A 14720-nucleotide genomic window follows, 5' to 3' on the forward strand; every position below is an offset into this window, starting at 1 on the left:
AATGTATGTTCTTGTTCAAAAGCAGTACTGAAAAATAGCCCTTGCTGATTTTAAGTGTTGCTTCCCTATGTTCCCCCACAAAGAAATCCAGTTAAATGACTGAGCCAACTTGTGCATGGGTTTATCGCCTAAAACAGAAAAGGGGGGGGACGGGGAGGAGGACAACAGCTGGCCTGCCTCCACCCACTTTGAACCCAATACATAGGTGCAGGGGTCATTTCGTAGAAAAAGAGCTGGAGGAACTCATTAGCATAACTAATTAGCATATGCCGTGTCATTAGCATAACTGATTTGCATATGCCACACCCCCTGACATCACCTATTCTGGCTGTTTTGGACCCAATCCTGGCCATTCAGGACCGAAATTGGCCCCAAAATGGCAAAAAGGAGCTGAAAATAGCCAAAAGGGGGCCCAAAATGGTCAGGATTGGGCTGCTGCTGAGTGGGAGAGTGATCCACCACCTGTCAGAGGTCCGATCTGGGCCGTTTCGGCCCTAATCCAGGCCAAAACGGGCCCCAAATGGCCAAGAGTGAGGTGGGCAGGGCCACCTGACATGTGACCTCTATGGGGAACTACTGGAACTGCGTTCCTATGTGTTCCCTCTAAAAATGAGCCCTGCATAGGTGCACATGAGATCAGAATCCTTTAACACAAAAACAGCCGTATCATCAGCCACAGAAAGAAAAGTAGATCACTTTGGAATATGTGACATATATTGCAATATTCAGCTTATTTCACATCAACAAGCCCAAATTGGGGATAAAGACAGCATTTAACGCTATGTTAGCATTTGTGCAGATCTTTATTGCTGAATACTTAAAGCACCTGTTGTAAGATATTATCCTCATATTGCAGATATAAGATACAGGGATAAGCCTAAGTCCATTGAGTACATTTGTGGAAGAGCCCGCAACTCAACCAGGATGCAAAACCAGATTACTTAAGTAATGGGCAATGAAATAATACTTCCTGTATATTGTCCATGTTGAAAGTCACCCTCTCTCAGCCTACCCTACTTCACATGTGCCCAAGAGGAAGGGAAAGCAGAGAAAAATCTACTAAGTGAATAAATAAAAGCTACTTAAGCTGGTAGAAGGCTTCTCAGGCTGGAAGAATGCTTCAAAGTTTGCTGAGGAGAGGGTAGGATACATGCCACTAACTCGTTGTAATGAGGGTTGCCAACTGGTCTAGAATAAAAAGTCCTGTCTCTTTTAATAGAAGTTTAATAGGATGCTATTTACTTCCATTTCACCAACAGCTTCATTTACCGATTTCCAAACATTATTAAAGAATGGGCAATTTTTCCCAGTCCAGTTGGCAACCCTAGTCTTAATTCTTACAACAGCTCTGCAAGGTAGGCAGTATCATCAGCCCCATTTCAAGTGAGCACCAAACGTTCAAATTTTCTAAACAAATAAATCCTAGTTCTGCGTATCAGCTTTAAGGTACTGCATCCTGGGATTTTCTCCTGCGTAAGTTCTAGTTAAATGAATGGGCTAACTGTAGAGAAAAATGCGTAACTATTTCTTAACCATGTCAAGGAGTTCCAGACCCCTGGGGCCCAGCCCAGCTAAGGGGAAGGGACACAGGCTGCCTGGAAGGTCCTGTTGCAAATAGCAAACCAGATAAGCTGCCACCAGCTCCCCAGTCTATCCCTAGGCTAAGTAGTTAGGGAGCAAAGATCCAGAGCCTATTAGGGAATTTAGCCAAAGCAAAGTCTACCTTGCAAGGGTAAGTTTGCAGGCAGAGTTCACAGCCAAAGAATAGGTAGGTGGATCTCAAGCACACATAGGGTGAGTTCAGCAGAGGTTTTATAGCAGTGAGGCCTCAGAGTCTTAATAACCCACACAAGGTAAAAATATAAAGGTTTATTAAATCAAAGTGCAAGGTTATTATTATTCCAGGAAGTTGTGCCCAGTGCATCCGCAGTGCAAAAACCACGTTCTCTACATGGGTCCGACCTGCTTGCTTTACACAGACTTCCTCTTTCATCTGAAATGAACATGCATTTAAGCTTCAGACTAGACCAAAGCTCTGATCAAAAACTCTGTTTTGATTCAGAGTTTATGATAACGGTAGGTTTAAACGAAGCCATGGTCCAGTCAATAGATTGTCATACCCCATTCATAAACATCAGTTAAGATGACAGAATGCACATGGAAACGGTACGGAAACAGTTGTTCTTTGATGGGGAGATCAGGACAGAACAGGAAAGGTTGGAGATCAGCTTATGCCTCGTGCTGCTAAGAATGCGCAGTGGAAACCAAAAAGAGCTGAAATAACCTGCGTGTTATGGAAGAAGGTTTTTGTGGGCTTAAGTTGCATCTGAGAAAGTGGGCTCTAGCTCACAAAAGCATCTGCAACATTCGTTAGTCTATGCAGTGCCACAGATTTCTTACTTTGTCTGCAATAGAACAGCCCTTCTTAAATTTGTCAAGTAATGTGGGAGATTTAATACAGCTGTTCTTGGCTCCCACATTCAGCAACAGTGCATACTTTGCAAAGAAGAGGACATTATTGGCTTCTCCATATTCCGCTATTTTGTCTTGCCTTGACAATTTTTTTTTTTTGCAATGACTCTTCATCTAATCCTGAATCTCAGTACAACATCTGTTCTGAGAATCAGATCACAGGATGCAGGAAACAGACTGTAGGTGAAAATGAGGAAGAATTTATTCACAATATGAAGTGTTCAGTCTGAAACCAAGTTCCTAAGAGGCATTTTGAGCTATCTTTCCCTGGAGGGTTTTTAGAAGAGGATGGAAAATGTTACGGCTTGTTTAGGTTTACAGAACCGTTCTAAACTGAAAAGGCCTGGTCTTGACTAGAGATGGGCACGGACCAAAATACGAACCAAAATTAAGCACGAACCAGGTCGGTTCGTGGTTTGTAAACCACGGTTCATCAGGTCCCATTTCTGACGAACCGCCACGAACTTTTAGGCTGCTTTGTTTGGTTCGTCTTTTGGTTCGTCACTGAATACAGCCTGGCACCAATCAATCAGTTTCCTAGGCAACAGGGGATGGACTTCCTGCAGACCTTCTGCTGACCCGGAAGTGACCTTCTGCTGACCTAGAAGTAACGATTTTCTGAACTGGATGTGACATTTTCATGAACCAAACGAACTGGTTCACGAACCAGGGGCAGGTTCGTGAAAGTTCATGGTTCATGAAATTTGACGAACCACGAACCACATGGTTCAGTTTTTTCCAGTTCGTGCCCATCTCTAGTCTTGACCACTGGAGGATCCTCTCCATCAGCCCTGTGTGTGTGCTATCTAGTCGCAATCGACTTATGATGACCCGGGTAAGGAGCTTTCAAGGCAAGCGAGAAGCAGAGTTGGTTTGCCATTGCCTTCCTCTGCAGAGTCTTCCTTGGTGGATGCCCATCCATGTCCTGACCCTGCTTAGCTTCCGAGATCTGATGCGATTAGGCTATACCATGCCACCTTCCCTCCCCAACCACCCCTACACAACAGAATTAAAGTGCTTTCACAGTCTTTCCTTGTCCCCATGGAACCCTGGGAATTGTACTTGTAGGGATTGCTGAGTTCACAGCTAGAGATGTGAAGGCTCAGAAAAATAAGTTGAGGGAGATTCTGTCTCCCCTCCTGACCTTTCCCCCCATTTTTGACAGAAAAATTGGAAAATCTGGGGGCGGGGGTGCTTTAAAAAGAACTCTTACGAAATATTTTATTTTAGAATGAGTAAAATGCTTCTTAAGGCACTTTTTTATAATCAAACTCCATCGCATGAAAAAGTGTGAGGGCTTTCCTACTGGGGAAATTTGGGGGAACGCTGGGAAAAGTCTCAAATGGTAGACATATTCAGGTTTTTTTGTGTGTTTAAATGGAAATCATTTTGGTAGCAATATGCTATTGTGTGATAATACATTATTAAAGCATGCAGAGTTTTCAGTGCTATTAAATTCTGTTTAATATCCAGAAATGCTGGTAGTCCTACTTATCATAACTTTATGACAGTTTCTGTCTGAATAATACATTTTCTTTGAATTTCTACAGAATTTGATTTCTACTTTCAACTTTCATTTTTTCCTACCTCTCAAAAATTAAAGATATGCGAGTTATGGTAACATAGGGAACAGCATTTTGCAACTCCTTCTCAAGTACTGAGGATGCTCACAATTTTTCTTACAGAAAATGAAGATATATATATATATAATTTTTCAATGCATAAATATGTCAAATGCTCTGACCTGGATAGCCCAGGTGAGCCTGATCTCATCAGATCTCAGAAGCTAAGCAGGGTCGGCCTTATTGAATGGGAGACCTCCAACAAAGACCAGGGTTGCAGAGGCAGGCAATGGCAAACCACCTCTGTTAGTCTCTTGCCTTGAAAACCCCACCAGGGGTTGCCGTAAGTCAGCTATGACTTGAGGCTACTTTCCACCACTAAATATGACAAATAGTACAATTTTATAAGCTAAGTTATGAACAATTAATTTTATGTTGTTCAATCAGTAAAGGAAGTTTAGGCTTGATAGTATTGCATATATTTCAATCTTCCCCAAAATTTCTGGAGTTTTTTTCCTGGAAAAAAATTGTTTTTCCCTGTGGCTTGAAAATTTCCAGAAATTTTAAGTCCTCATTCACAGCAGCCCCTCCAACCCAATTCCCAGGATTCCTGGGGAACACCTAGACAATTAAACCGGGCACATACCAGTACAGAATTACAGTGCAGACCAGCCATATGATTTCCTCACCATGGGCTCATTCCCATGAAAAGTGATATGAACAGAGGAGGATCCCTGTTTATCAGCCTTGCGTTGGCATATTCAAATATACTATGTCCCAGTTTCATATTACATGGTTACACAGATCCCTCCCAATTTCACACCCCCTGAGACATCAGGTTGTGCCCAGGGTGCTGCCAAGATGTCGCAATTTCCTCATATAACCAAGATTACGCAGTTATCACTCGGTCGGTTTATTTTCCACCTTTCTCTCTCTGCAATGCAGACACACACACACACAAATCCATGATCAATAGTGTCCTCTAACAGAAAACACAGTGGCACAGCAACCACGGAGAGTGGGCTTCTGCACCTGCCAGACAACACCAGCATATGTCCATATGATCGCGTGAATCTAAAAGACCACCCTCACCTGTATCCCATCAACATTACTGACTCGCTTCACACGTTGGGACAGAAAGGTGGTTTTGATGGCTATGCTCCAAATACTGGCTTCAAGAACCACACAGTGATACAGTTGTTTATTTTTAAAAAATCTTTTCCCATTACTTACCCCGAAGTAGTCCCAAAGGTTTGGCTGGAGCTACTATACTTACTACAATGTTACCTCTGACCACTGTTAGTGCTTCTGTTAAGTTTCTAGGGAATGATGTGCTCCATCTGAGAACACTGTCCATACATTTTTCATTTCAGGCAGCATCACAGGTAACAGTATGACCTGCATTTCTGCTCTACACAGGGGTCATTTCGTAGAAAAAGAGCTGGAGGAACTCATTAGCATAACTCATTAGCATATGCCACGCCCCTTGCCATCACTGGAAATGTCATTGGCATAACTGATTTGCATATGCCACACCCCCTGACATCACCTATGCTGGCTGTTTTGGGCCCAATCCTGGCCATTCAGGGATGAAACTGGGCCCAAAATGGCAAAAAGGGGCTGAAAATGCCAAAAAGGGGCCCGAAATGGGCAGGATCAGGCCGCTGATGAGCGGGAGAGTGATCCACCACCCATCAGAGGCCCGATCCGGGCCGTTTTGGCCCCAACCCGGGCCAAAACAGGTCCAAATAGCCAAGTCAGGTGGGCGGGGCCACTTGACATGTGACCTCTTTGGGGAACTGCCGGAACTGTGTTCCGGTGCATTCCCCCTCAAAATGAGCCCTGGCTCTAAGCATCAGGCAGAACAATCCAGAGAATGCATTTCAGGGAGTAAACGCCTCTGAATAGACATGAGTAAGATACTGAGTAGATCAGATTACGATGGCACGGAGAACATTCTGACATGCTGTCACTAAAGGCAGTTGTTGGTCTATGCAGAAAGTCAGGACTTCAGCCGGAGCGTACGAAAATCCCTCGGACTGAGTCACAGAGTATCAATATAGCCAACTCCCTATGCAGGGTTTTCAGGAGCTCAACAAGCAGTCCTTTCCCTGAAATCCCTCTTTAGCTGGAGATTTTGAGGGGCAGAACCTGGGGTTTTTTACATGCAAAGCGTTTATGTGGTAGAGGTCACAAACGACAAACTTGGTGAAACTACGGCAATGCGGAATTTGCCTGCCTGCATCGCAGTTGTTTTGACTGAACTGATAGAATGAGACTCAATGGATGAGCTTAGTTTTTATTTGGGTCTCAGATGGGACTGGCAAATGACTTGCGGTTTTGTATTATTTTGCTTTTACTTTTCCCCGGAACACATGGCACAGATTGCTCACTTGATCAATCTGTGGCTAGTGGCCAAACATGCCCCTAGTTCATGCTTGCGAGTCACAGGACTAGTTTGACGTATGGGAATTGGATGTATGATTGACTTTGCTACAGTTCACTTCCCATTTACGGCATTCACAAATAATGGACTTGTCTAGGTTTACCCAAACATTCTATAATGTTTGTTCACTGGGTTTCAGAGTGTGTCTTTGTTTTCAAGTAATGGAGAAAATCTCAGACACCCATGCTTCAAAAAACCTGGCGATTTAACACAATTCTCATCAAGCGCACAAGTAAAACTAAGGCCCAGTTTAGATGCCAAAAGAGCAGGGCTTCTGCTGTTGAAAATACAACCACAAAGAGTCCACCTTCAGGACAAGCGATTTGGACTTCACCAGTATAAAAGGCAAAACAGGGAGAGCATTGACGTGAGCTTACCGTAGTTAGGCAAGGAGCTCAACTTTGTATAAATAGTACTCGAGTGTATGGCCTCGACCTATCTTACATTTACAAGAAACTCAGAATTGCTTCCTACTTCCCAGTGCTCCATACTGAGAAACTGAGTCAAGAAATGAATTCTCAGCTGCGGCTGTGGAGACTTAAATTACACTGCGGTGTCAAAACAAAGGTTCAGAATCTAGAAGGGGTTAAGGATCTGGAATGGCAAGTCCCACCTAGCTTCCTATCCCACCCCACCTTCTCCTCATCTCTGATGACCGAGGGTAGAATCGTATAAAAGGGCAGTTTCCACATGGAGATGATTTGTCAAGGGGCACTCATTGCCAATGTGGATGGAGCTGCGCTTGCAGGAACAACGGAGCATCTATACGGGGGAGATTCTCCATGCTTTCCTTAGGTCTAACACTGTATCATTATAGTGTTAGAAGGCTATTGTGATATAGCAACTGCTTTTTTAAAGGGCACCACTGGCCCTTGCCGCACACACATGCACACACACACCTCCTTCTGGAGAGAAAATGGGGGCTGCTCACCATGCCGTAGCTCCATTTGTCCTCCTGCCAAGAGTTTACAGTGGCAATTGATAAAGCAGCAGAGACCCATTATTGCAACTGCCCACCAAAGTCCATCTGGAGGGGAGTAATGGCTGGCCGCCACACAGTGAACCCATCTGCCTCTGCAAGCAGGACTCTTGGTGTGAGTACCACCTACTTCTTGAAAATCCGCCCCACCTGCCCATCCCTCACTCCTTCCTCTCTGCTTTCTCTTTCTCCCTTGGGCACCTTTCAAGTACAGCTTTGCTCGGATGCAACAACTTTTTTCTCTTTTCCAACCCAAAGCATTGGGAGCTGGGCAGAGGAAGCCAGGCCAGGCAAGCCCCCACCCCCCTGGCATCATTTTTTTAAAAAGAGGCGGAAAGCCCAGTGTGGAGGCAGGAGCAACAAGGACTTGGCGTTGCTGTGGGCATGGAAGTCTGCAAATCTGGACCTCCTCATCTACACTATGAGCAAAATTGCTATGGGTGAAGTCTTTCAGGAAAAATTGTACCAGAGCACATTCGAGGAAAAAAATCTGATGAGGCAGGGGGGAAATGTAGAAGGGAGCCGATTGTATTATGAAGTTATGTGAAAGCTCCCCAAAAATCCTCTGCTGTTTGGAAGGCAGCGCAGTGCAAGAAATCCAAAGAAGGAGCCATGGTCACTTGAGTACCAAGTCGGTGGCGGCTCAAAGTATGGGAAAGCTGGTCCTTCGCAACTGCTGGCCATTATATGCCCCTTGCCTCCCTGTATTTCCAAACAACGGCAGAACAACAGCAATGCTTAGAGCACGTCAGTGCTGGAGGATACATAGAGACAGCTCTCCGCCCACTTTCTGTCCTCCTTGGACCAGAATTTAAGGAACCACCACACCACTGAGTGACTATGTATTTCCCCTACAAGTAAGTTTCTTACACAGCTTCATGTTTATAATAACTATGTCTGAAAGGCCAGACCAGCATAAATATTCTGACCTACAAAACTACAATATTTACTCCAGTGCAAGACTAGGGTTTTTAAATCAGGTATGCCATCAAAAAAGAAGAAGAAGAAGGGAGTTACCTTCAATACACATACAATTTACAGTTATATCCAGTAATAAAAACCTTTTTGTGTATAAAATGTATAGGTGGAGTAGTCTTACATTCAAGGTAGTCTTCCTTTCAATTAAATACGGTAGGACCCCCACAGGTCCACAGATCCATGAACACTGATGCGTAACAAGTTTCTCAGATTTGTGCTTGTGCTATCACACTATGGGCAACAGGCAGCAGCAATGTGCCTTGAAATTTAGCCCCCGTGTGTTGTCTGCACAGATTGTTGCTGATAAGTTGTGGGACTGTTAAATGGCACACTTGTTTCAAACTAAACAGCAGAAGTTTTCCCTACTGCAGTCTCTCCTGTTCCAACTGAATTGCAAAGCCTTAAAATTTCTAGAAGGAAATCGTGTGTGTTTGTATGTGTACACAGTGGAAGGGGAAGGGAGGGGCAGAACATGTTAATAATAAAGAAAAAAAAGAATGAAACACAAAGTAAATCAACAAAACTAGAAGTGATATTTTTATTAATAAAGAAAAGACAAGCGTGAGACAGAATCAAGAAGATGTGAATGTGAAATAAACCATAAACAAAAGTAATCAAAGTAAACGCACTGAAGTCACAGGGTTTTGTAGACGTTTATTTTTCCATTTACAACTGTAGCTTAAAAATAAAAATAAAGATGATACTAAACTGATCGATCTACTTGCACCCACCCTCTTCTATTTGCACCCATTCGTTTTAGGCAGGCTTCATTTGTGCTGGGTGGGATAAGGCATCCCATTCCAATAAAGAAGGGAAGGACAACAGATCAGTGGTTTCAGTGAAGTAACGGGCAGGGGTCGGAGGGGATACAAGATAGCAGAGTGTCACCTCTGGCTAGAAGGATACTTTACCTTTGGTCTCTTGAGTCACCGCTTTCCTTGGAAGAGGAAGTGGGCAAAGAGGAATTCTTTTTCTTCTCGTCATTCTTCTCCTCCGAGGCATCTGAATGTGGTACAGGAGGGAACAAGCAAAAAAATAATAATAAAGTTGCCACATTTAACTGTAATTCTGAGTATGTGAGACAGACAGACAGACAGACAGACATCCAGCCGCTTGATCATTTGTAAATGAGCTTGTCTAGTAGCCTGATCCTATCATCTATGGTGGCAAAGAGAGACAGCATGGTTTAGTGGATACAGCACCCACTCGCTGGGTGAGCCTGAAAAGCCAGTATTGTGTAGCGGTTAAAGTCTCGGACTAGGACCTGGGAGACTCAGGTTCAAATCTCCACTTGGCCATGAAGTTCACTGGGTGGCCTGAGACCAGTTGCGCTCTCTCAGACTAACCTACCTCGCAAGGTTGTTGTGAGGATAAAATAGGCAAGGGGGAAACCATGCATGCCACCCTGAGCTCCTTGACAGGAGAGCAGGATAAAAATGCTGATTCTATTTAATGTGGAGACAAAGGTGTCCAGGAGTCAGTTTGGTGTGGTTAAGAGCGGCAGGATTCTAATCTGGAAAACCAGGTTTGATTCCTCACTGCTCCACCTGAAGACAGCTGGGTGCCCTTGGGTCAGTCACAGCTCTTCCAAAGCTCTCTCAGCCCCACCCACCTCACAGGATGTTTGTTTTGAGGATAATAACAACACACTTTGGAAAACCGCACTGAGTGGGTGTTAAGTTGTTCTGAACGGCGGTATATAAATCAAATGTTTTTGTTGTTGTTGTTGTTGTTATTATTCTCTTCCTGTTGCTTCAGGGGCTGTCATGCGGCCTTGCTGCCCAGAGCAGCTGTCAGCTCCTTAATCTTGGCTCACACGACCAAACACTGAAGAACTGCAGAAGAACAGGGATCTTAGCAACACGCCAAGGTTTCAAGAGGAGCGTGCGTTCTTTCCAACCCCTACCGGGACTCCGCTGTAGAGCAGTACATGCATCTTCCAGCACGGCCCCTCCCTTGTATGGTCACAAGGGTAATTAGACCAAGCGGTCCCCCTCCTGCATCCTATGAGTGTTTGAGGAACAGCAGCTGATACAACCAAGTGTGAGGGAAAGAGAGGCGCTCTTCTGGCAACTGAGGCTGTGCCAAGAAGAGGATGCACTCAAAAATCTAATGTACTACTTACAGGCACCGCCAATGCCCCAGAAAGGCACCATGCCAAGTATTTTGAAGGCTCTGCTGCTCCCGATGGAGGAACACAGTCTTTTTGTCACAAGCTAAAATTTGAAGGACTACTGGTTTAATAGGTAGTCAGGCTCCTGTTTTGTGCCAAATACAGACTTCGAGACACACAAAGAGCAGCCATGACTTGATGAAACAGCTACCTGTTCAGTAACAGTATACCTCTGAATATTAGAGAGAGGAACAAACAATGGGAAAGCTTTGTCTGCATGCCCTATTAACTGGCATCTGGCTGGCCAATGTTAGAGCGCCGGAGGGAACGGACCTTCGGTGGGGTTCTTCTTATACATCTACTCAAGCATGGCTCATTCCCTTACCGAGGAGTTTTTTCCAGGCCTTGATAAGCGATTTGGCCAGTGCGATCACCTCTTCGTCTGCGCTCTGCTTCCGGAGGGCATTCACAGACATCCCAATGCGAGTGGACTGCAAAGCAACAGGCAAGAAGTGACCAGTTCGTCATGTGACTGGCTAGGCAAAGATGCTGACAAGGAGACTTGCGGCCACTTCAGCGGTGACTGACAGCTGTGAACAACTTTTAGGCTACTTGGCATTTTGCACCAGGGTTATTTCACTAAGCACCACTTTGACGGTTGCAAGTGCTTTAGAACAATTGAGTCATTCGTCCCACCAAGGACTTCCCTGCCTCTGCTTCAGAACGGCTTGATTCGGCTGACCCCATCCCTCTGTCATTTGACCTCATTCCTCCACCACCCTTGTTCTTCTCTGCCTTGATCAAAGGACTCAGGACGGACAAAAGGAAATACTTCTTTGACTAATGACGTCAAATGACTAACGAAGCTGTGAAATTCATTGCTCATGGACGTAGTGAAGGGCACAAGCACTGATGGCTTTAAAAGGGGGGTTAGACAGATTCGAGGAGGAAAGGACAATCAATGAGGAAAGAGAACCTCCATGTTCAGAAGCAGCAAACTTCTGAATATCAATGCAGGACGAACAGAGTATAAATCTAATTAAATAAATAAATAAATGCTAACAGGCAACATCAGGGGATAACCTTGACTTCTATGCCCCATTTGTTGTCCCTACAGGACAAATCTTTAGCCACCGTATGAAAAAATTTCCTGGCCTAAATGGACCACTGGTCTCATCCAGCAGGCTCTTCTTACATTCCTTGCCAAATCATTCCAGATCTGTGAAAATGTAAATGCTAAAACCGCAATAGAGTCTTCAAGGAAAGCAACAGTTTGCTTTAACTTATTACATAAACAAAATGGCATCACAGGAATTTGAGAAACACTGCAGCAAACCCTTATTATAACATTCTGACAGCAGTTGTAATATATATATATATATATATATATATATATATATATATATATATATATATATATATATAGCACCCTCAGTGTGGTCAGCTCTGCATAGGCCACAAAACTTGGGAGTCTCTCTACATCAGATGCCTCGGCACGTGTTCGTTAAGTGTAGGGAGACACAATGTTAGCCGGAAAGCATAGTTTAAAAAGACAGAGCCAGCAGAGATCGGCTTCAGGGTTTGTTAATTTCATCTTCACTTCCCCAAGGCTCTGTCAATTTCACCTCTCCTGGCTAAAGCTGTGTGGGATGGCAACCAGAGGGCAGCGAGGAATGGAAATGGGCTGGAGCTGCCCTCCAGAGCCGGGCTTGGACCTGGAGAGGTTAGAATGGGCTGACGTTTCCCTCCTGGTATTTCACAGCCCCTTCACACAGCTCCAGTGTATAGCAAAGCCTTTGCCCTGCCGCCGGCTCTGTCTTTTTAAACTACCCCTCCTGGCTACTGCTACATCTCCGGACACGTGTTCTTCACGAGTCAGATGTACCATGTAGAAAGACTCTAAGTGATTTTACAATCAAGTAACAACACAAAACAGGGACTGGCAGCAGGGTGGGGAGGCAGGGAGTTCAGGAACTGGTAACTAGATGACGACAAAAGATATGCAGCAGCTGCACTTACCTGCAGCAAGTCCAAAGTTATAGGCATACTCTTCAGCTCCTTCAGCAAATCCATTGCCCCTTCCTGGGAAAAGAAATAAATCCTCTAAAGTGACAGTGTAAATTAATCTGAGTAGCTTCTACGAGATCTTCTGAAAATAGATCCCGCAAATATTGAGTGAATTCCTGGGACCAAAGAAGCACAAACATTCTCTCGGGAACAGAACCAGAAAATTTTGTTTGAGCAGCTGCAGCCTTGAATTGTGTAAAACTCAGGAGGACTCCAGATACTCCCATGAAGAGGCAATCTGCAAACATTCCTCCCTGGAGGGGAAACGACATGTGAATGAGTTTATCACACACCCTAGCAAGAGACCATTCGGAAGTTCTCGGTGGGCGGCAGGCAGCTAAGAACCAAGCCTCAAAATCAGCTTGGACCTAGCAAGTGGCAAGGACAACCGGCTCTGGTTAACCCACTGCCTCTTCACACAGGAGGTACGGGGCACGTCCATCACTATTTCTGCTGGCCAGATTTGATCTGCATATCCCATGTGGAACAACGACCGCTGCACAGGCCACTCAGTTCAGCAGGCTCCTGGAAACTGCCCCAAAGAGAAGTGCCTTTGAAAAAAGAATCCAGAGGAGTTAGCCGCGTTAGTCTGTAGTAGCAAAATAGTAAAGACTCCAGTAGCACCTTTAAGACTAACCAACTTAACTGCAGCGTAAGCTTTCGAGAAACACAGTTCTCTTCGTCAGAGGCATCTGACGAAGGCTCTCGAAAGCTTATGCTACAGTAAAGTTGGTTAGTCTTAAAGGTGCTACTGGACTCTTTACTATTTTGAAAAAAAGAATGTTGACCATAGCACCTAAACGTGTTACACATCACTAATTAAGAGAGCATCCTCCCTTCCTCCCCTTCAATGAGCTAGAGTTTCCAAACCAAAAATGTCTTTGCATCATAGTCTGGATATGCAGAAAACGCAGCTTCTCGCCAGCTCCGCTCTCCCTGGGTCCGTGACTATATTTGCAAGTACAACTGAAGGGCCCGCCTACCAGCAAGCAACAGCAACAAAAAACAAGGTGGGGGAAATGGATCTAGGGATGCCAGGTAAAAGATTTTTTTTAACTTAAAATCCACACGCTTATTAAACTTTAAAGACCCAAATGATTTTAGTACATTTTTTTAAAAAATCCATAAATCTGGTTGGCACTGCACCCATGAATTCAATTTCCTCCTTTTTTGTCCAGCTCTCCATGTGACGAAAATATTTGCCATGGCCAACTTTCTACGGTGCTAATCGGGCACGTGTTAACCTGGAATATGTCAGCTTCTCCACCCATTCTATCAGCCAGTCCTTTTAGCTCAGTAAATGTTCCGGGCTTTTTCAGAACAAGCTCTGCTGAGGCTAACCACAGAGGCGGGAAGGGGCCTGAACTGATATGCCTGCTGGCTTTTGATGTCTCCCTCTCCATAAAGAGGAGCGGTTCCTGATTCATCTTTATAGATCCAGAGGAGTTAGCCGTGTTAGTCTGTAGTAGCAAAATCAAAAAGAGTCCAGTAGCACCTTTAAGACTAACCAATTTTATTGTAGCATAAGCTTTCGAGAATCACAGTTCTCTTCGTCAGATGCATGGTACATAAACTGGTCAAATACAGAAGAGGAGGGGAGAGAGGGGAGAAAGAAGGGGACATATATCACAAGGAGACAGAATGCAATTAGCGTGGAGGCAGTCAGAAACAGAAACCTTTCAAAAACAAAATCCAACGGGAGGCTGCTGAATTGGAATTCATATGCAAATTTGACTCTGTCAAGCTGGGACTGAATAGAGACTATGAATGGTTATCACATTATCACAGGTAACAGATTCCCTTTACAGAGGCGTGGTCTGGGGGAGCCCAGTGACGCCTGGTGTGGGCTTTCGGGGACCACAGTTCTCTTTGTCAGATGCAGCTGGCAGGGAGAGCTGTGGTCATCGAAGGCTTATACTACATAGGAATTGGATACTTTCACTGCTACAAACTAATACGGCAAACTGACTGCACACCAAAAGGAGATGTTTACATTTCCAAGCAAAGGAATGTTTTGACTGCCTCCACGCTAATTGCATTCTGTCTCCTTGTGATATATGTCCCCTTCTTTCTCCCCTCTCTCCCCTCCTCTTCTGTATTTGA

General features: G+C 44.6%; 1 protein-coding gene across 1 annotated transcript in view; it reads right to left on the reverse strand.

Moving 5' to 3' along the window:
• Positions 1-14720, reverse strand: part of TCEA2 (transcription elongation factor A2) — a 35929-nt gene that overhangs the window by 15175 nt on the left and 6034 nt on the right. Inside the window, exons 2-4 of the mRNA XM_054979951.1 lie at positions 12570-12632; positions 10936-11041; positions 9349-9439 (exon numbers count right to left, since the gene is read on the reverse strand). Of these exons, the coding sequence (XP_054835926.1) occupies positions 9349-9439; positions 10936-11041; positions 12570-12632 (260 nt within the window). The remainder of the gene's footprint in view (positions 1-9348; positions 9440-10935; positions 11042-12569; positions 12633-14720) is intronic.

The sequence above is a fragment of the Eublepharis macularius genome, chromosome 5 (genome assembly GCF_028583425.1).
Source record: "Eublepharis macularius isolate TG4126 chromosome 5, MPM_Emac_v1.0, whole genome shotgun sequence".
NCBI lineage: Eukaryota > Metazoa > Chordata > Lepidosauria > Squamata > Eublepharidae > Eublepharis > Eublepharis macularius.